We start from the raw sequence: 21,499 nt of genomic DNA on the forward strand, positions 1-21,499 counted from the left end.
TAGTGGTAGAAGGTGAAGTAGAAAAGATCTTCTCAAGTCTCAAGTCTGTCAGTGGAAGTCTGAAACCCATCCTTTTTTCTCCTTGGTTTTCCTTTCCCCATCCACACTGTAGGGTTTTAATCTTAACCTAATCTAATCTGCCCTAAAATTACCCCCAATCCTCCAACAAAACCTCAGCTACTCACTGCTATTTCTTCAAGAACAACTTCAAATTATTCAGATTTCACTTACTACTCTTTGATTTCTGTTTACAATTTTACTTTTAGGGTTTGGTGGGGGAGGGGAATTTGGTGTTTTTCTGTTTTTTTTTTTCTCTTTATTGGATTCCGAAATCCATAAGTCGGAAACCCTAGTTTTCCTTTTGGAGTTGGAGCTTGAGCTGGAGCTGGAGCTGGAGTTGTAGGAGTATGAAGACAGAAAGGAGTAGGTAACTAAGGGGAGTTTGGTGGAGAGCTGAGTAGAGGCCATGGAAGGCTCTAATTCGGAGCATGACATTGTTTTAGCTTGTGTAGTATCGGGTACCCTTTTTGCCTTTCTCGGTTCTTCATCGTTCTCCATTTTATGGGCCGTCAATTGGCGCCCTTGGCGTCTTTACAGGTTCCATCCTCTTCCATTTTCCTTGCTTCAGTAATTTATCAGCTTTCTCCATTTCGTTCCTTCATTGCATAATGTTACCATTTTTGTTCAATTGATGTTTATTCAAACAATGTTAATGTGCTACAACATTTTTATCCTTTGCCCACTATCATAATTTGGGGATATATGTATGTATATATAGCATGTTGTTGCTGTATAATATGCGTCGCAGTTTAAACATGCCACTAATATGATCTAATTATTGCCATGCAGTTGGATCTTTGCCAGAAAATGGCCAGTTATCTTCCAGGGATCTCGACTTGGTGTTATATGTGCTGCTCTCACCGTCTTTTTTTGGTTCATTGTTGTATCTCCTCTAGTAGTACTTGTTGTTTGGGGCGTCTGGTTACTTACTATTTTGGAGAGACATATTATTGGCCTTGCAGTAATAATGGCAGGAACTGCTTTGCTTTTGGCATTTTATGCTATAATGCTTTGGTGGCGAACTCGGTGGCAAAGCTCAAGTGAGTGCTTAATTGCCCATTCGTGCATTTGTAATATATTCTACATGCTTGTCTTTTATTATGTTCCATTTTTGGGTGATGTTTCCAAGACTGAGTATAGTCATATACCTTTTACTTCTGCTTTTATCACTGCTTTTATGTAGTAGCATGTTAAATGATTACTGTAAGCGAGATTTATATCTATCATGGCATTGGTAAGAGCTTTTTATGGGTTCATATTATATAATCTGATTGCACTAATGTTCATGGTTTCATATAAGCAACATCCCACAATTTTTGCAATGCACATCCATTGCTGTGAGTTGACGAGTTGCTAGAGTTCCATTTATGATATTAATTAAAAATTTCTGAGTTTTTTTATGTAAAGTTGTAAGCATAATGTAGTCCTTTAAGCTATGATATGCGGATTTGGGCTCATATGTTGGACATGTATTCAAGTATTAAGACTCGGCTACTTGTGAAATATTTTGATAATCATGGTAAAATTGGAGTATCAGCGTGTCATAACTATGTCAAGGGGTGTCAAGGATCTCACAGGTAGTTGACGTGAAAGAGTTAGAGTATGGCCCTTGAGAACCTAAGTTGCTTTAAATAACAGATTGTAATGCCTTGTGTACTAAAATAACAGATTATAACAAATTTCAAGGTGTTATTGTACGACGGAAATACAACCGGATCATGTAGTTAGATAAGTTGGAAACCCGTTACAAATTGGCTGATACAAGGCATCGTGACTTCATTGTGATTCTATAATGATTTGGTAAAGATAGAGATGTACATGCAGATGGCAAGCTACTCATTTGGAGAACGGTTCTAGAGGGATAGTTTGAAAACAATGTTTATGTGGGCAGACACCTTACAAGCCCACACACATCCATTCATGAGTATTTCATTAAACAACCCACTCATAGTCCAGTTTTAGAAATATATTTCATTAAACATGCTCCATCAATGAGAAGATATAAGAAACAAAAAATAAATATTGTCGCAAGATGATTTTGACTGCTATTGTTCACAAATATAACAACAGTGCAAATGCTTTAATCCTTATATATGAAATCGACTACATGAACCAAAATAAATCAAATTTAGAGATCCTCCGTTATGAAGAATTCACTAATTCGATTCATACTAATCTGTGATTAAGAAATTCTTTTCCAGTTTCGACCATGTATGTTTTCATCCGTTTAATCATGTTTATTTATCGTCATAAGAAATTTTCATGTGGTTTTTCACTCATGTTATCACCTCTTTCTTTTTTGTTTCTCAGTTTCAACCTTCCTTTTTTAACTAGTGTTCAATATTAAATTGCATTCTAATGATTTGTGCTTCAATAAAATGTTTATCTAGGGGCCAAGGGAAATAATAGCAAGTTTTTTATTTTATTAAAAAACTGTTAAAGCTTCTAGTTGAAGTTTTTTTGGTTAGATATTGGACCTTGTCGATTGTTAGGGTAATTCAGTCTAGTAGATTGATGGGATCCGTTTGGAAGATTAGAAGTATGGTGATTTTTGACTGGGAAATCATCTAAGTTTTGGGGATGGTTGGAATAATATTGGGTTTAAATATCTCTTGGGGCCAAGGGCAGTAATAAGCATGTTTTTCGTTTATTAAAAATCTCTTAAAGCTTCTAGTTGAAGTTTTTTAGTTTAGATATTGGACCTTGTAGATTGTTGGAGCAGTTCAGTCTTGTAGATTTGTAGTATCCATTTGGAAGATTAGAAGTATAGTGATTTTTGACAGGGAAATGATCTATGTTATGGGGATGGTTGGAATACTATTGGGTTTGTTTTATTGGTATGTAAACCGTTGAATTTTGGTCTTGGAAAAATTTGTTTTGCTGGAATTGTTATAGTTTTATGCTTTTTTTTTTTTTTTTGAAAAATTCTTAGATTGGCTTCTATCACCCCCACCCTCGTTTATTTATCTACCACTATAGAGATTACTTGAAAATTTTGTGTGGGGAGGTGATACTAGTATTGTAGTTTTTCTAAAAAAAGGCCTAAGTAAGGATTGAGCATGGATCTAGACAAATTCACAAACTCAAATGTTGAATTGAACGACAAACATGAAAGCCACACTATCTTTTAACTATTTTGTTAAATAGTTTGTTTGGCTGAAGTGTTAATCTATGGTGATGGGTGCAAGAAGTAAAGGAAAAATAAAATAAAATTTAAGTCATACGTTGCCACCCTAATCAAATATTTACCATTATTAGTTCAAGATGAGTTATATCGTGTAGTTTTATATCAATGATATTGTTTCGTTTGACAAAACTACAGCATGTGTGATGTGAAGTTGGACGGATGTAGACCATACGTAAAATGTTGGAGATTTTAGGAGTAAAATGGAGACTGGAATGCAAATATAATACTTAAAGGAAGATAAACAAAGATACTGTAACTTTAACGAATAAGAAATTTCATCAAGTCATTATGTACAGTGACTTATTGTTCTCAAGGAATGGAGAATTTGATTAAGATTTGATTTGATCCACCATGTGTGAGTTAAATGGAGAGGAGCAACATATATAAATATGTGATTGTAGGTACCTACATCATAAAGGGAAAATTCTACAAAAAGACAATGAGCCCTGATTTGTTTAAATATTTGAATGTTGGATTTTTAAGAAGTATAGTAAGAAGATGGTAATTGAGAGTAGTCAAGATTGTTATGTTGTGATTGATGTGTGAGACTGTGATTATACTTCGAGGGATCAAATTCTAAACTTTGCCCTAAAAAATTGTGGATAGATAGATGAAGAATTCACTTTGTTGTTTTATATATGTGTGACGGTTCAAGGATGCATGTGTAGGATTGTAAAAACGGACTGAATTCACATTTGCCTCATTAAAGAAAAAAAGTGTTTTCACCGAAATTACCTTTTCTTCATCTCCTTAAGAGAGAAATGCTCAATAATTCATGCAAGTAAAATGGTGCCACTTTTTGGCCGAGAAGAAAAGTGATGTTAATTTTATGGATTATGACTTCTGAATTTTTTGATTCTTTGGGTATCTTCTTGTTATTTAGGTTTTCTTATTTAAATTTATGTCATCATTAATATAATACCCAGCTTATGAAATTCTGTGTTTTTCTGATACTGATGGGTTTGGCTTTCTGTTAACAGGGGCTGTCGCTTTTCTGCTTCTCTTTGCAGTTGCATTACTTTGTGCCTATGAACTCTGTGCTGTGTATGTCACAGCAGGTTCTAGTGCATCGGAACGTTATGCACCGTCTGGATTCTTTTTTGGTGTATCCGCAATTGCTTTAGCAATCAATATGCTCTTTATTTGCCGAATGCTATTTAATGGTAATATATGAGAGCAGGCGTGATTTTGCTAATTATTTGATGTCCTTTGTTCCTTGAATATATTTTTTTTTGCTACAATTGATTTAAATTTAAGTATTCTAACATTTTTACACATCTTTATTTATGCAAATCTTTGCAGGTAATGGTCTAAATGTGGATGAATATGTGAGGAAGGCATATAAACATGCTTACTCTGACTGTGTTGAGGTGGGCCCAGTCGCTTGCTTGCCAGAACCACCAGATCCAAATGAATTATATCCTCGCCAATCCAGTAGGCAAGCTTTCATTTTCAATTTTCTTTGAACAACAACTTGCTTAGCATCCTGGGTGCTGCAATTTGTTTTTCATCTATTCTTGAAAATTTATGCTGATGATTTTTTTCTTCCACCTCAATGCTGAACAATAATCTGAGGTTTCTTATCAGTGTTAAGAAAATGAATGTTTTCTCAGAAAATACTTCCTTTGTATTTTGGTATATTGGTTTGTGTTAGTGAATTCATGCTGATATTCATTATGTTGTTGAGACTTGAGATCCACTCTATCTCATTGGTTCCATGTCTACAGGGTTTCACATTTGGGGACCCTTTATCTTGGGTCACTCTTGGTGCTTCTTGTGTACTCAATCTTGTATGGCTTGACAGCAAAGGAGGCACGATGGTTGGGAGCTATTACAGCAGCTGCTGTAGTTATCCTTGGTATGGTTGTGATTTTTTTACCAACATTTCGTTCTTTGTTTATGATTTTTCTGGGTGACATTTCAATATTACAATATTTTTTTTGCTATAATTTCGATGCAGATTGGAATATGGGAGCATGCTTGTTTGGCTTTCAGCTACTGAAAAGTCCTATTGCGGCATTGTTTATTGCTGGGTCATCTCGTGTATTTCTTATTTGCTTTGGCGTACATTACTGGTTTGCCTCTGCTCATGTGTGTTTTAGTTATTGGTGTTTATTTGTTATTTGTTTATTCTCCTCATAAGTTATTTTATTTTTTCAGGTATTTGGGACATTGTATAAGTTATTTGGTCATGGCAACTGTACTTTTAGGAGCTGCTGTTTGTCGTCGTCTTATGGTAACAAATCCATCTGCTGAAAGAAGAGATGCTTTACAGAGCACAGTCATTCGCCTTAGAGAGGGATTTCGTCGAAAGGAGCTTAATACTTCATCGAGTTCTTCTGAAGGATGTGGTTCAAGTATGAAGCACAGTAGCAGTGCCGAAGCTGATCACCTAGGACACGGGGTTGAAGCTATTGGTAGAAATTGTGGGCATTGCACTAATGACGCTGTTGGCTGGAACAACACTATTTTGCACCGAACCACAAGTTCTCATGAAGGCATAAACAGTGAAAGGAGCCTAGACAGTGGAAGGCCTAGTTTAGTTTTACGTAGTAGTTCATGTCGCTCTGTTGTTCAAGATCCTGATGTTGGTCCCTCCTTTGTTGAGAAGAGCTTTGAACATAACTCTTTGGTGGGCTACTCTGGTGGTCTTGAAAGTCAAGGCTATGATTCAAGCACATCGATATCAGTGAATGGTCTTCCAGATCTTAATTTAGCTCTTGTGTATCAGGAAAAACTTAATGATCCTAGATTTGCAGCCATGCTTAAGAAGAGGTCAAAACAAGGTGATCGTGAACTGACCAATTTGTTGCAAAATAAAGGATTGGATCCAAATTTTGCGATGATGTTGAAGGAGAAAGGTTTGGATCCAACAATACTGGCATTGCTGCAAAGAAGTAGTTTAGATGCTGATCGAGATCACTGCGACAACACCGATATTACCATCATTGACTCCAATAGTATTGACAATGCTTTACCGAACCAAATTTCATTGTCTGAAGAGCTGAGGCTTCACGGTTTAGAAAAGTGGCTGCAACTTTCAAGATTGTTATGGCACTATGCTGCTGGTACTCCCGAAAGAGCATTGTTTCTATTTAGTTTCGTCTTTATCGTAGAAACAGTGGCTGTTGCCTTTGTTCGTCCGAAAGTGATTAAAATTGTGAACACTACCCATCAGCAGGTTAGATGAAGTGTCCTTTTTATTCATTGTTCTTGTTTACAGAAAGTTTCATTTCTGAAATTTAAGGTTGAATCTTTTAGTTTGAGTTTGGAATCTGTGTGCTGCTTCTGGCACCTGTTATTTGCTTGATTATGGCTTACCTGCGGTCTCTGCAAGCTGAAGATATGGCCATGTCATCTAAACCCCGAAAGGTACACCACTGAAATTTTCTTTCTCAACTCTAATGTAATTTATCTAAGTACCTTCTGCCTTTGTAGCACTCAAGAAACTTTTGGCTTTATAAGACTAAAAATATCCTACCTAGATGTCTACTTTGCGGTCCAATCTATTAATGTCTGATTACATCAGGTTGCAATTGAGTATTTGAGTGGTTTGTCTGTCCTTTCATTGAGGTGTGAAATGCACAACTTTGCCCTGTACTACGTTAGGAACCTTTCTCGCAGAAACGGTACCAGATATGCGATTCAAAATACTAAATTGATGTTTTCTCATTTCTCGTTTGCATCAAGGTTGGAAAATTTTTGTCTTTTTTTTCCTTTTATTGTTATGGTTGTATCACGTTCTGCTTATGTGTTATAAGATTTTTGATTTTCTATTAGTGTTATGCTTATATATCCTACTTATGATCAATGTATTTGAACAACATCGTAGACCGATCTTAGTTCCTGTTGGATCAAATTTCATTTTTTTAAGTTTTCAAAACACAAAACTAATGTTTCACGTTTCTCATTTCTCGTTTCGTTTCTCTTAGCAAGTCCAATTTTGTTTTGTGTAACATTGGTCCAATCCTTTTTAAAAAGTTCATTTGAGATGACTTTTATGTTACCCTTGCATTGCTTCAAATCTTTGACTCCCATTAATATTTGTTAGTTTTAAAACTCGTGTGACGCCTAAGAAAAAAAGTGTCAATTGAACACTTTTGGATTATCAGTTCTCTAAATAAATTTCCATCTTCTTTTAAAGCAAACATTTAGCTTTTTCGGTGGTATAAACCTTATTTGATTAAAATGTAAATAAATTATTTGTTTCGTAGTTACCTTGAGTGTTCACTTGAATAATGTTTCCCCCGTTTATTCATGTTTGGTCGTTTATTACAAAATAGGCTTGTTTTGTTATCTAAGTTTGAAATGCATTTGGATCCTTTAATTCTTCAGGCATGGAGTTTTATCAAAAATGTTTTGCGCTGCTAATACCTTGTTTGACTTAATTTCTTTAACCATAAAACTATATTTTCATCCTTCTAAATGCTATTTATTTAAACATCTACATAATATTGTAAGTAAATAACTTTCTATCAAAAACTTTATTTTCTATAACGGAGATAGGAATGCATATTGACATTTACATTTTTTCTACACGAAAGGAGGATATGTTAAAGAGCTGCCGATAAAAGGTTAAAGGCTATCGTCTTTGTCGAGAGCAACACCTCCACGCTCCAGATACCAAACCCATTTAATCACTATAAGTGATAATTTATCTATTCGTAAACTCTGTTAACGGAGTTTGGGCACTTGTGCCTGACTCGAGTACATATCCGAGTGTATGACTTTACTTTTTTGTGAAAATATTTCATGTGCTCGGTTCCAAATGAAGTGTTGAACAGTCAAGCCGATATCAGAGTGTTGACGATTACTTTAGGCGAAGTGTAGAGTCTCAGTAACATAGCATAAATAAACTTAATTTGTGCAAGAGAACCAAGCTATAACAATTATAAACCATATAGGAACAGATAACGTAACAACTAGTACTTAAAGAATCCTAAGAAACCATTTCAAAGTGGTAGAGAAGGTTAACCATAGAGGATGACAGATCAATCATCAAATATCATCTATAGGTTGAGAAAGACTTCACATGGTAGATCTTTACACCTGGTTAGGCAAACAGAAATACATGGGTAGATGTTCTGAAAAATATTGAATTGAGAAACTAGGATGGGGGCAGCCTCCAAGTTTATATTAAGAGGGTCAAGGATCATAGCAATGGTTGGCTGAGATGGTGGAATGGGATCGTATTAATTTTGATGGTGGTTAGCCTCAATTAGATGGTGGTGATTGATTTATATTGTATTAGGTTTCTTTTCAAAGGAATTTCTTTATCTTTCTCGGGCTAAAGGCAAATTATTTATTAGGATTTAATTATGATGTGCATTGCTAATTTTCGTGGGTTTGGTGGCAATCGAGACCTTTCAAGAAATTATGGAGTTTGGTTGTTAAGCAGTTCTATGGTCTATATTGTTGGAAACGAATTTTTAAGATCGATTTGTGTCCTTTGAACTTATTTGGGATAAGGAAAATTTTTTAGCCTCATTATGGGCTAAGGCCAATGGCCTCTTTCAACATTATTCTTTAAACAAGCTATGTAGTTAGCTGAACTTGCTAGGGATCTCTTATCCCTATAATGAATTGTTGAAAATTCTTCAATAAAACTTTTCTTATCAAAATATAAATTATTATGCGCATTGTGGAAAATAATTTGGCTAACGTGCTTATTGTTACAAGATAAATGATATGCTGTCTAAAATAAATGATGTGCTGATGTGCTGATGTGCTTTAATTCTCACTGAAGCTGTGATTGGAATAATTAATTGAAAAGAACAGTGTGAAACAGCACTGACTAATGTTATGGCATAGGTTCAATATTGACGGCCTGATTTTGTAGGTTAAAGGGATTTCAATGCCAAAATATTTTTCCTTATTGGTTCAGCTTTGATTCACCCCTTTGCTTGTCCTATTGTCTTTTATTTAGAGTGTCCATTCCTTTCACAACATTTATGATTCGTGCCCAATTGAATCCTGCATTTCATTTGGCTCATTATGGCCTATAATATGTTTGCTGATAGCTGCATCAGAAAGTACTATGTTCAATGATCCTATCATAATAACCTGTGTGTTTATGATGTTAAACATGCATTTCTATAAGAGGATACATTTCCATTCTTTTGAAAACAACTAAACATAAAATGTAAAATTTGTAGTGTTGTAAGGCATTTAATTGATTTTCAACTAAGAATTTGAGTCTTAAAGATAACTGGATGTCCATGCCATACATCGGAACTTATTATTCAATTTCTATGAAGCATACCAATATTATTTTTATGTTAACATTCCATGGGTTCTAGAAAATTGAATGAAAAATTGCATCTCAATCAAATTTTAAGTGAAAATACCTGGTGGTAGTTATTTTATTTACTAATTTGAAGCAATATGTCTGAAATTGATGGTGATTTTATTCTCTACCATATGACTTCACAATTCTCCGTCATATTTTTCTTTTTATGTCGACTCGCTCTTCTATTTTTAAAGACCTCTCTCTTTTGGAGACACATTGGTGAATATTTTGGGTCACATCCTTTTTCTCCATGTGTTCAATTTAATTTATTTGGAATGTAGTGTACACCGTTTGATAATTAATTTTGCACAGCCTTCTTTTAGGTGGGTGGACCTGAAAATTTTCAAAATGTTCAATTGTCTTTTTTATTTTTTCAACTAAAGCTCATATCTTTCTGTTTTTCCTCCTTCCCTTGGACTCCAGTATGGTTTCTTCGCATGGCTGCTGAGCACTTGTGTTGGACTACTGCTTTCATTTTTGAGGTATTTCAAATCCTTGATTGATATTATTAAATATTGCCTGCTTAATTGCCTTGGCTTATAATTGGCTTTGGATGCTCATCCGTTGCTGTTTTTGTAAAAGATATAGGACATGATAGGATACAAGAAATATTGTCTCACGTCATAACATGTTAACTCTTGCTTTAAGATTTAGTAGAGTATAAAATGTGAACAAATTTCCAGGGCTCCCTAATATCCTTCTCAACTCTCAAGTGTGCATGTGCTTGGTATTTTTTCTTTTTGGTGTTTTTGCTTTTTTTTTTAATTTTTTTTTTGGGGGGGGGTGGGGGTCGGGGGGTGTGCGCGGGGAGTTGTGGCAGAAATTCTTAGTTTAGGTATGCTCATATGTACAGATCGACATGTAAGGACAAATAGATATGCACTTGCACACACATGCTATTTAAGTATAATAGTGTATAGGGAATCAATGCTTGGCCATATCACACATGGGCAACTGCATTGTTAAGGTTTCTGACTTTATTTGGGCTGATATTAAATTGTGAAAGTCACTAAATATCTGCTTTGCTTGCGGAGGTGGTTCTGAATGTGGTATCAAAAATTCACAATTAAAACAAGTCCTTTATATTTGTATGCATGTGTGTCAGCACTTTTGTTAGTTGTGTATAGGTATTGATTTTGTTCTATTTGATTTGTTTTATCAATTTATGGTCTCAAAATTGCTTCTGCTGACAAATGCGTCCTATATCTATTCCATGCCTTATACATGCTACTTGTTTGCGGCAGCAAATCATCTCTGCTTCTTGGGTTGTCTTTGACGGTCCCCCTCATGGTGGCTTGCCTATTTATAGCTGTTCCTTTATGGATTCGCAATGGCTACAATTTCTGGGTTGTGCAAGACTTTTCAGCTAATCGATCTGCAAATCATCAAGCCCTTGGAAGGATGGAGGTCTATTATTAGCAAATTATATATCTTTTTAATGTTCTATTTAGTTCTGTGCTGTTTCTGCTATGCTAACGCAATAAATCATAAGCTTAGTTCATTTTGGAATCTTGTAGTTGTGGGGAAAATAATTGCTTAAATCAACATTTAGGCCTTGGTTTCCATACTGGTATCAGTTCTTTTTCAGGCAATATCCATTCTGCAAGATAAGTTTAAATTAGCAAAACCAGTCAATTGTTCAAAAGTTTTAATCAATGAAACCAGTTTCAATCAATAAAAATCAACAATGGCAAAAAAGAAAAACAGTAAGAAATCACTTTAAATCAGATTTTATTTTCAGTTAATTAGAAGAAAAAAAATCAGGTTTCTGTGCAGTAAATAAGTTCAAAATAAGTTTAAAATAAGTCTAGTAAATTTATATTTGTTTTTTATTTTTATACATTTAAACATGTTTTCTTATATGGTGGAAAGTTAACCCTGTTTTGAATTTTCTTTTGTCTACCTTTATATCTTTTTTTGTTCATCTTTAATGAATATAATAATGCCCTTCCTCGATTCTCACAGAATTCCCCAACCGCCATATGTGATATTATTTTCCTACTAGTATCAAGAACGCATGCTTACACACACAAAATGGGTTATTAGCATAGTGCAAAAATACCATTGCGAATGATTTCACAATTGTCTTGTCCTATATGTCGGCTATGGTAAGCTTTAAATTAATTACAGTTGAGACATGGTCTGGTAATGTCGGCAATGTTTTGCGCTATGATAGATAGGTAAAAGAACATTTAGTGTACAGCCAGTTTTCTGTTATATGACTTGGATTAGCAAAAACACTGAAGATTTGCTTGACAGGAAAAAAAGGTGTGAACGAGCTGGAAATTTTGCACATGACATATTCATTGGTAGTGTCATGCGCAAATTTTTCAAGCTAAGAAACATGCTTTCATAAAGATAACTTAGCCAATCACTTTTTGCTATTACTCTTCCATACTGCCCCCTCCTGCACATGATCATTCATAGACAAACTACATCTTTCTTTTTCTTTTATACCACAAAATGTGTGCTTGATAAATCAAATTTTCGTAATAGCCATGCTGCTTCCCTTTCTTAATCCTTCGGATATTGGCTTCACCATATCAGTGAAGTTCACTTGCTAAGCTTGAGTTGCATTACTGCAGATGGTGAGAACTTGGGTTGTCGGAGAAGTTCACATTTTATTAAGCTTTTAAACGCGATTCATTTTTGATATGCTTTTTATATTGTGTTCATTTAAAAGAATAGAAATATTATTCTTGTAAATGTTGAATTCCTTTGGAAAACTTCAGACTTCACTTTCTACTAATAATTTTTTGTCGTTTTCTGATGCTGGGATGTGGGGTATTGTTGTAGCATTTTTTTGGCATAGCTACTTGCTGCTTTATCTTTTCAGAGGAGAGAATTGAAGAGTGTTTTGTTCTATTATTAGAAGGTGAAGGCTTTGGCTGGTCCACTGGGGAAGGGGAAGATACATTGATTGGATATTCAATTGACACGTGTGTGAAGGGTGCTGGAGAAAGAGAGCGAGAGAAGGGGGTGGGGTCTTGGAGGAACGATAAACATAGATAAAGGAGTGAAAATTGATTTGCTATACTTATCTGTAGAAGGCTGTTCAGCTCACATTATAACTGGACAGCCATGTAAGAAGTTGATTGGTGACAAAGAACATTTTTTGTTTTGTTTTGTTTCGTTTTTTTTTTTTGTTTTGTTTTGTTTTTTTTTTGAGTTGGCTTCGTAGTAATTGGATTTTTCTTTTCCAGGGCATTGCTTTTCTCACCTGTGTTGCAGTTTTTGTTGGATCTGTTATTTCTCTTGGTGTTATCGTGTCTTTCAAGCCATTAGATGAGTTGTCTTATAAGTTATTGAATGGCGATGGAAAAATCTATGTATGTCCTTATGCTTCACCTGTTTATCTTGGCTGGGCGATAGCTTCTGCAATTGCTCTGCTAGTCACGGGTGTGCTGCCGGTGGTATCTTGGTTTGCAACTTATCGGTTCTCTATCTTCTCTGCAGTATGTTTGGTTTTGTTTGCTGGTAAGTATGGTGTTGATATCTTCAGCTGTAGGTTAGCATCTATTTTAGGATCTAGCATAAATTTAATGTATAAGTTTCTCAACCTGGTGCAGTTGTCCTTGTCGCTTTTTGTGGTGTGTCATATGTGGAGATAACAAATTCTAGGATTGATCGTATTCCAACAAATGGCGATTTTCTTGCTGCTTTGCTTCCCTTGTTGTGCGTCCCAGCATTTTTATCCTTGTGTACAGGCCTGCACAAATGGTGAGCAGAAATTCAACATCATTTGTTATCATTCGTGAACTGTGTAGTTAGGAATACTGTATCTCATGGTCCGTTGATTCTCTTGCAGGAAAGATGATGAATGGAGACTATCTCGCAGTGTCTATATTTTTATCTCCATTGGTCTTCTTCTGTTGTTATGTGCTATATCAGCTGTTATAATTATTGTGAAACCATGGACTGTGAGTTGAACCTTCTCTAAAACTCTGCTACTACTTTAAAGGATGAAAATATACTTAGCAAGAGGGTTTGAATGACGAAATAGGTCCCAAATGTAAAAAAGGGGGAAGTCTTTTGATTTTGTTAAAATAACTAAGTGAAGTAAACGTTTCTCCCTTTGTTGCACAGGTTGGTGTGGCCTTTCTATTGGTTCTTCTATTGATAGTGCTGGCCATTGGTTCCATCCATCTCTGGGCATCCAATAATTTCTACTTGAACCGGGCACAAATGTTCTTTGTTTGTTTTCTAGCATTTCTTTTAGCTGTGGCAGCATTTTTAGTAGGATGGCGTGAAGGTAAGAGAATATGGTTAAAGCTAGATTTCTTTTTGATGGTTTACTTGCTAACATTTGTTTATTTGATTGTACTTGTTTATTTATTTATTCGTTTTCCTCTTTTCTAGCAAAACCCTTTGTTGGAGCATCTGTTGGCTATTTTTCTCTTTTGTTCCTTCTTGCGGGTAGAGCATTGACTGTAAGTCCTTTTGCATGTGCATGCTCTAAATGTTTTCTATCTTCAGCTCCTTTGCATGCAGTTTAGTTTTTGGTACTCATGTTTGTTTTAATCAATTCTGTAGGTTCTTCTTTCACCTCCAATTGTTGTATATTCACCAAGGGTGCTTCCTGTATATGTGTATGATGCTCATGCAGACTGTGGAAAAAATGTCAGGTTAATCCTTTTTCTCCTTAACTTCCTTCCAAAGTGAAAATATTATCTGCCATTACATGTAATTTATTTAATCTGCTGTTGCTTCTTTAACAGTGTTGCTTTTCTGATGCTGTATGGCATTGCTTTAGCAACGGAGGGATGGGGCGTCGTTGCTAGTTTGAATATTTATCCACCATTCGCCGGTGCTGCTGTCTCAGCAGTGACACTTGTTGTTTCCTTTGGATTTGCTGTTTCACGCCCCTGTTTAACTCTTGAGGTGTGGCTTAATGGTGACCTAAAAAACTCAACAGATTATTTTTCTGTTTGTGCATATTTTTTTAATGTTTCGTTTAGTAGGCTCATGGACATTTGAGCAATGTGGCAGCTGAAACTCCTGAGAAATACTTTAATTGTAGTTTGTAATAGATGAATTTCTAAAGTGATAATATTTTGGCAACAAGTGTCTGATTATTTTTCTTTGTATTTCCTTGGATGTTCTTATTGAGTAGATGATGGAGGATGCTGTTCATTTTCTTGGCAAGGACACTATTGTTCAGGCAATCGTACGATCGGCTACAAAGGTGTGTGTGGCAATATACAATTATATTATAGGAGCTTCATTTTTCACTTCTGGGATTTAATTATGCAACTCTAGTTTATTAGCTCTGTGATTGATAGTTTAACGGATCTTCTGGTCTAAGTAACGAGTTCCTTTTTGTGAGGGAAGCATAGGTCTAAACTCTAGAGTACTCTACATGTTTTCTATATGGAAATCGAATTTTTTGCATTAGGCTCTGTTCTCCTGGAACTGAAAAAATTAAGTTTCAACAAATGTAAGTTGAGTTTAGCAAAACTAACTCCAACAAAACATAAGTGAAATTAAGTAAACATATGTTCAACTATAATAGGTTAAGATCAGCAAAAGCTTAGGCACCGTTCGGTATCAGTTTGGTTTTGTGTTTTTCAATTTTATTTCTGAAATCATGTAAAAATTTGTTCACAATAAGAGGTTAAGATCAGCAAAAGCTTAGGCACCGTCCGGTATCGATTTCGTTTTGTGTTTTTCGATATTATTTCTGAAAAGAAGCGGAAATGCGTTCGGGAAATCAAATTAAAAAAATATCTTTTGGGCGATTTCGGCAAAATTAAAACGGAATAGTTAATCACTTTTAGTGGTTTAGTGTTTTTTTTAATTTTGGTTTACTGATATGCAAGTCATTCATTCTTCTCTTTCTCTCTATCTCCTCTGTCACTCCATTTCCCTTCTTCAATCTTGTTCCTTTCCGTCTACCATGAGACTCTATTTTCTCTTGTCTAATTTTCTTCTCTCCCCCATCCATTTCGTCTTCTATATGAGACATTCTCGGTATAGCCTCTAACGGAAGTGGATGATAGGCAGCGATTCACCCGTTAAAATTGTTGATAAATTATGATGATTATCTTCCCTTGTACTGGTCTGATTTGTAACTATTACAACTTTCTATTCTTCAAATATTTGTGTTTGATCCTTGTATTTTTATTCTTATTTGTTAGAAAAACAAACCCTAACAATTATCTGATTGGCTAAATTTAAAATTGGATGTGCAGACCAGAAATGCGATTTCAGGGACTTACTCTGCTCCACAAAGGTCTGCTAGCTCAGCTGCTCTCTTAGTTGGTGATCCTACTGTTATGCGTGATAGGGCTGGGAACTTTGTGCTCCCAAGGGCCGATGTCATGAAGTTGAGAGATCGTTTGAGAAATGAGGAATTGGCTGTGGGTTCTTTTTTAGGCAGATTCAAAAGTTGTCTAAGTTTCCAGTGTGAATCTACTGGTGATTTGGGACAGAGAGAGTTGTGTGCTCATGCTCGCATTTTAGCTTTGGAGGAGGCAATTGATACTGAATGGGTGTGTATGTGGGATAAGTTTGGTGGCTATCTTCTCCTTCTACTTGGACTGACCGCAAAGGCAGAGCGGGTTCAGGATGAGGTTCGCCTGCGACTCTTCCTTGATAGTATTGGATGCTCAGATTTGAGTGCCAAAAAAATAAAGAAATGGATGCCTGAGGATCGACGCCAGTTTGAGCTTATTCAAGAGAGGTAGGTTAGGATGACATTGAAGTTCATAAACAATGCTGTAATTCGTTGTCTTCTGATTTGCTGATTGTGCTACCTCTCTTGAACTTATTCAAGAATGGTGGTTTAGTAGTACTTTGACATTTATAAACAGTGCTGTCATTTGTTGCCTTCTGCTTTTCTGACTCTGGTACAACTTTCTAGCTATCTGAGAGAAAAAGAAATGGAAGAAGAAATCTTTTTGCAACGACGTGAAGAAGAGGGGCGTGGCAAAGAGAGGAGGAAGGCCCTTTTGGAGAAGGAGGAGCGCAAATGGAAGGAGATAGAGGCTTCTCTTCTGTCATCTATCCCTGATGCTGGAAGCCGAGATGCTGCTGCATTGGCTGCTGCTGTGCGAGCTGTTGGTGGTGACTCTGTTCTTGATAATTCCTTTGCACGAGATAGGGTTTCAAATATCGCATATCGCATTCGGGCTGCTCAGTTAGCTCGCAGGGCCGTCCAGGTGATTTTGTTTGGTTTCATGAATGCTTCTCTTATGATTTACTCAAAAAATTGCTGGTGGTAGTAAATTCATGTTGTCACTTCAAGTTATTTGATTCTTTAGAAAGCTTGTGATTTGAAACTGTGGAGATAGCAAGAGTTTATGACTTTAGGCTTCTGGATTGACCTCTTGCTTTAAAATTGATGAGAAGGTTATTTGAATAACTGAGTTTTCAATTGGCAGACTGGAGTCCCTGGAGCAGTTTGTGTTCTTGATGATGAACCTAGAGCAAGTGGAAGACACTGTGGACAGGTGGATCCAAGTGTGTGCCAAAGTCAGAAGGTCACCTTTTCAGTTGTGGTGATGATACAGCCAGATTCTGGGCCAGTCTGCCTTTTAGGTACCGAATTTCAGAAGAAGCTCTGCTGGGAATTCCTGGTGGCTGGATCTGAACAAGGTATCGAAGCAGGTCAAGTTGGACTTAAATATATTGCAAAAAATGACAGGCAAACAGCTGTCGCTAAAGAATGGAGCATCAGTGGGACATGTATTGCAGATGGAAGGTTTGTCCTTTAAACTTTGCTGTTTCAGGAAAGCCTTACAGGCATCGATGCTTGTGTGTGTGTGTGTGTGTTTGCATGTGTAGCTGCACATTGGCTCGTGCTTGCAAACATATGTATGCATGTATTAATGAGATTACACGTGTAACAAGGTTTTGATCCACCTTTATCAGAAAAACATGACTTATGCCTTATGGGTTAGATGTATATCTGGATATTGGGATAAATAATGAAAACCAGGAAAGCTGCTTCATTATCGTCCTTTTTTATGAGCACATTGACTAGACTCTAAGTGTGGGTCCGAGTTTTTCTGCTTTGGCTTTTAGATTTCCCAGTGAATGAACTATCCTCTGCTTCTTTTCAGTGGATACACTTTTCAGAACATGAATGCCACATCACATTTTTAACCTCTTACATCTCTAGTCATACATTAGTAAAAATTATATAAATTAAATTTATTGAAGCTATTTGTTGAGACAAATTCACAAATCTAACAAGATTCCATGTGACTATATTTTTTGTTTGATATAATCAACCCAAGAAAAGTCAAAGAAAAACTTGTAAACAATGTAAAAGTTTTTAAGTGTTGCCATTAAAAAAAACAAAGGAAGTATTTAGTTAAAATAGGATTCTTGCATCTTTTTAGCAATCACGTTTCATGTGACCCAACATTGAAATAATCACTTTTCTAGCTACTTTGTAGGCTGAATCGTTTGCTTTTATATAATTGTATTTCTTTGATTTTGTGTGCTTTTCATTGAAAATGCTTTGTTGAGCTTCTTCAATTCAATTACTTATATGGTTCAATTCTAGGGTTGGCTTTTAAATGTCTGGTTTAAAACTTAATCGTCGATTGACTGATGATTAAGGCAAGCCTTATGTTGGGCTTGCTTCCTTTTTATTATTTAATTTTTACATATTTGTTTCAAATCTAGAATTTGCTTCCAAAAGCGTGGTTTAAAATAATCGTGGATGTATGATAATTAAGGTGAAGCTCTACGTTGGGCTTGATTCAATTTTATTTTTAAGTTTTAATGAGTATTTAAAGAGCTCAAAATAGAAAGACATGTTTGGGCAGCACCGATGTCAAAAAAAGGGCTAAGGAAAAAGTTGTGGAGTAAAAGATTTAAAAGATCTTGAAAAATCTGAAAATAGGCTAATGACAAAAGGCTCAAGTCCAAGGTTATGAAAGTGTACCGCCAGGTTAACAATAGAGTTTTCTTCCACAATTTGCCAAGCTGTTCTTTTGTCATCCTCATTTTCCTGGTAATAATATTTTTAACCCAAGAACGCTGAACCCAGCTCATCCTAACTAGGTAAAGGATAAGTCTGAATTTGGTAGAACCCAAAAGGGAAGAATAGGAGATATTGTTTACCAGATTCTCTCTTTTTTGAAGCGCCAACTATAAGACAAAAAAGAAATTCCTTCTTTTGAGAGCATCCGCTGTTGAAATATTTTGTGACTGCTGCCCAGGTGATAGGACAAGTAGGAAGTTTATCTTGTTATCATTCTAATTTAATTTTCCTCGGCAACGCTCCAAAAGTCTTGAAACTGGGGTTTTTCTCAATTCCTAGAAGTCGTGCATATATTCCCAATGATTAGGAAGTCGTGCTTCATGTTATCATTCTAAACGATCCTCTTTATAAATTAGCAAGTTTATTGGGTGTTCATATATTCTTATTATTAATTGTCTAAGTATATTATTTAAAGTGAAGATCCAAATAGTAAAGTTATCTAAAATGTGATTGAGGGAACATAAATCTCATTGCTGGGACATATTGCTACCTTACTCTTTGTGCGTCACGGTTTACAACTTTTAATTTCATATTGTGAGGTCCACTGGAAGACTGAATTTCAATAGCAACTGTTTCACCATCTTTTTTTCTCCCTTCTCCAGGTGGCATATGATAACTATGACAATTGATGCTGACATTGGTGAAGTAACATGCTTTGTTGATGGTGGTTTTGATGGGTATCTGAATGAGTTACCGCTCCAAGTACTGAATGGTATTTGGCAGCAAGGAACAGAAGTTTGGATTGGTGTTAAACCACCTACGGACATGGACACATTTGGTAGATCTGATAGTGAAGGAGTTGAATCCAAAATGCATGTAATGGATGTTTTTCTCTGGGGAAGGTGCTTGAGTGAAGATGAGGTTGCTTCTCTTCATGCAAATGTGGGTTTACCTGACTACAATATGGTTGATCATCTTGATGATAATTGGCATTGGGCAGATTCTCCTTCCAGGGTGTGTTTTCTAATGGCCTTTTGCTTAATTAGACTTTCTTATTGTTGAATATTGGTACATGTCCCGGACTCTAGGTGTATGATTTTGGGTATTTTTCAGTTTATTACTTTTTTTATTTCAAAATGTTGTGTTATTGTGAGTGTTTCAAGCATATGCTATATTGCATCTGAGATGGAGGTAAGAGTTGTGTCGGATCAGGTATGTTGATTACCAAAATTCAGATTACTTGATTACGGAGTATTCACTCAGACATAGCTTAGCTGTGAGTGCAAAACAACAAAAATGACAAACCTTTATTCCAACAAGATGGGGTTGACTACATGAATTAATACAAATCGATGTAAGAGATTGTCGGTAACGAAGAGTATGCGTTGATACTAATCTACAACCAAGTATGTCAAATTCAATGATCATTATATATATTCCCCTTCATTCATTCCTATCTATTGTTACATTCTGCAAATCCTAGTTCATGTCAACTTATACTTTTGTTATCTAGGTTGGCCTACCTTTTCTTTTAAGCTTCTCAATAATTGCACTTTTAAATTTTCCAAGTGGTGCATTTTTTTGGTCTTCTATGACATGGCCAAAACTATTGTCAACAATTTTCTCATTTGATCTTTAAAATCTGTGACTCCATGACCTTTTTTTATATCTTCAGTTTAAATTTATCCTTTAAAAATATGTCTACTCTTACATCTTAGTTATCCCATCATTCTGCATTGGTCTCTTCTGAAAGCTCAACATTATGACCCATGCAACAGTGCTAGACTGCTAGTCTAATCAACTCTTGAGTGTCGAACATTATTTTAATTTTAGGTGTTGACCTTTGAACTTCTGTTTAGTTTCTATTTATGAATTTTATTTGTGAGTTCATAAAGTTGGGAGTGCTGAGTGTACAATGGTACCCATGGTGAATGTGGAATGAAGACTTTACCAAATACTTTGAATCTTGCAGTTTGTTTTTTGCTAAATATAAAACTAGGTTCAACTACTGAAAAAGTTTCGTGTGACTTATGTAGGTTGATGAGTGGGATAGTGATCCTGCAGATGTTGATCTCTATGACAGGGATGATGTAGAGTTTGATGGACAATATTCTAGTGGGAGAAAAAGGAGATCTGGACGTGAGAGTGTGATGCTTGATGTGGATTCTTTTTCTAGAAAATTTAGGAGACCGAAGATGGAAACTGAGGAGGAGCTTAATCGGCGGATGTTATCTGTGGAAATGGCTGTTAAAGAGGCTATTGCTTCCAGAGGAGAAAAACATTTTACTGATGAAGAATTCCCCCCTAACAACCAATCATTGTTTGTGGACGCAGATAACCCCCCTGTGAAGCTGCAGGTTGATGTCTATAAGATGTTTTATTGTTATCTGATATGATGTCACCTTGTCAGTAATATGCTCTAACAAGCACCATTTGTCTAGGTTGTTTCTGAATGGATGAGGCCGAAGGAAATTGTGAAGGAAAGTCGAGTAGATTCTCCTCCATGCTTATTTTCTGGTCTGGCCAATCCTTCTGATGTTTGCCAGGTTTGATCCTGTAGCCATATCCCTATGTTTGCGTGTTTCGTATGAAATATGTACTGAGGTCTTCTGGTCTCACATTAATCATGTAACTTTGTAGGGGCACTTGGGTGATTGTTGGTTTTTAAGTGCTGTTGCTGTTCTAGCTGAGGTCTCTCGGATATCGGAAGTGATCATCACTCCAGAATATAATGAGGAAGGAATATACACTGTTCGTTTTTGTATTCAGGTAACTAATAAATTTAAATATGAAGGTTAATGTCATTGTTGAAAGATATCTTTTTCTTTTCTAATATGTTTTTCCATATTTTAAGTTTTGCTTACTTTTTGTCATCCTATTTTGGGGTCGCATAGTACTTCCACATTATCGTATTTTGACTGGTCGAACTAGTTTGTGCTGGATTCTGCTTTTTTTGGCCTTATATTTATTTCACTTAATTAATGTGTGAAGTGTGAACAATGTGTTTTTAATCCATTATCATTGAAAC

At 35.7% G+C, this 21,499-nt stretch overlaps 1 protein-coding gene across 1 annotated transcript in view; it reads left to right on the forward strand.

Annotated features, from left to right (window-relative positions):
• LOC130817367 (calpain-type cysteine protease DEK1) overlaps window positions 1–21,499 on the forward strand; it is a 25,630-nt gene continuing 4,131 nt past the window's right edge. Inside the window, exons 1-25 of the mRNA XM_057683029.1 lie at window positions 1–597; window positions 850–1,100; window positions 4,228–4,410; window positions 4,550–4,685; window positions 4,975–5,105; window positions 5,208–5,322; window positions 5,408–6,428; window positions 6,509–6,619; window positions 9,960–10,018; window positions 10,781–10,943; window positions 12,740–13,013; window positions 13,106–13,256; window positions 13,345–13,456; window positions 13,623–13,788; window positions 13,896–13,966; window positions 14,070–14,161; window positions 14,255–14,417; window positions 14,650–14,721; window positions 15,728–16,218; window positions 16,399–16,696; window positions 16,919–17,238; window positions 19,134–19,485; window positions 20,508–20,828; window positions 20,913–21,017; window positions 21,112–21,240. Of these exons, the coding sequence (XP_057539012.1) occupies window positions 467–597; window positions 850–1,100; window positions 4,228–4,410; window positions 4,550–4,685; window positions 4,975–5,105; window positions 5,208–5,322; window positions 5,408–6,428; window positions 6,509–6,619; window positions 9,960–10,018; window positions 10,781–10,943; window positions 12,740–13,013; window positions 13,106–13,256; window positions 13,345–13,456; window positions 13,623–13,788; window positions 13,896–13,966; window positions 14,070–14,161; window positions 14,255–14,417; window positions 14,650–14,721; window positions 15,728–16,218; window positions 16,399–16,696; window positions 16,919–17,238; window positions 19,134–19,485; window positions 20,508–20,828; window positions 20,913–21,017; window positions 21,112–21,240 (5,418 nt within the window). The 5' untranslated portion in view covers window positions 1–466. The remainder of the gene's footprint in view (window positions 598–849; window positions 1,101–4,227; window positions 4,411–4,549; window positions 4,686–4,974; window positions 5,106–5,207; window positions 5,323–5,407; window positions 6,429–6,508; window positions 6,620–9,959; window positions 10,019–10,780; window positions 10,944–12,739; window positions 13,014–13,105; window positions 13,257–13,344; window positions 13,457–13,622; window positions 13,789–13,895; window positions 13,967–14,069; window positions 14,162–14,254; window positions 14,418–14,649; window positions 14,722–15,727; window positions 16,219–16,398; window positions 16,697–16,918; window positions 17,239–19,133; window positions 19,486–20,507; window positions 20,829–20,912; window positions 21,018–21,111; window positions 21,241–21,499) is intronic.

This window comes from Amaranthus tricolor, chromosome 7 (genome assembly GCF_026212465.1).
Source record: "Amaranthus tricolor cultivar Red isolate AtriRed21 chromosome 7, ASM2621246v1, whole genome shotgun sequence".
NCBI lineage: Eukaryota > Viridiplantae > Streptophyta > Magnoliopsida > Caryophyllales > Amaranthaceae > Amaranthus > Amaranthus tricolor.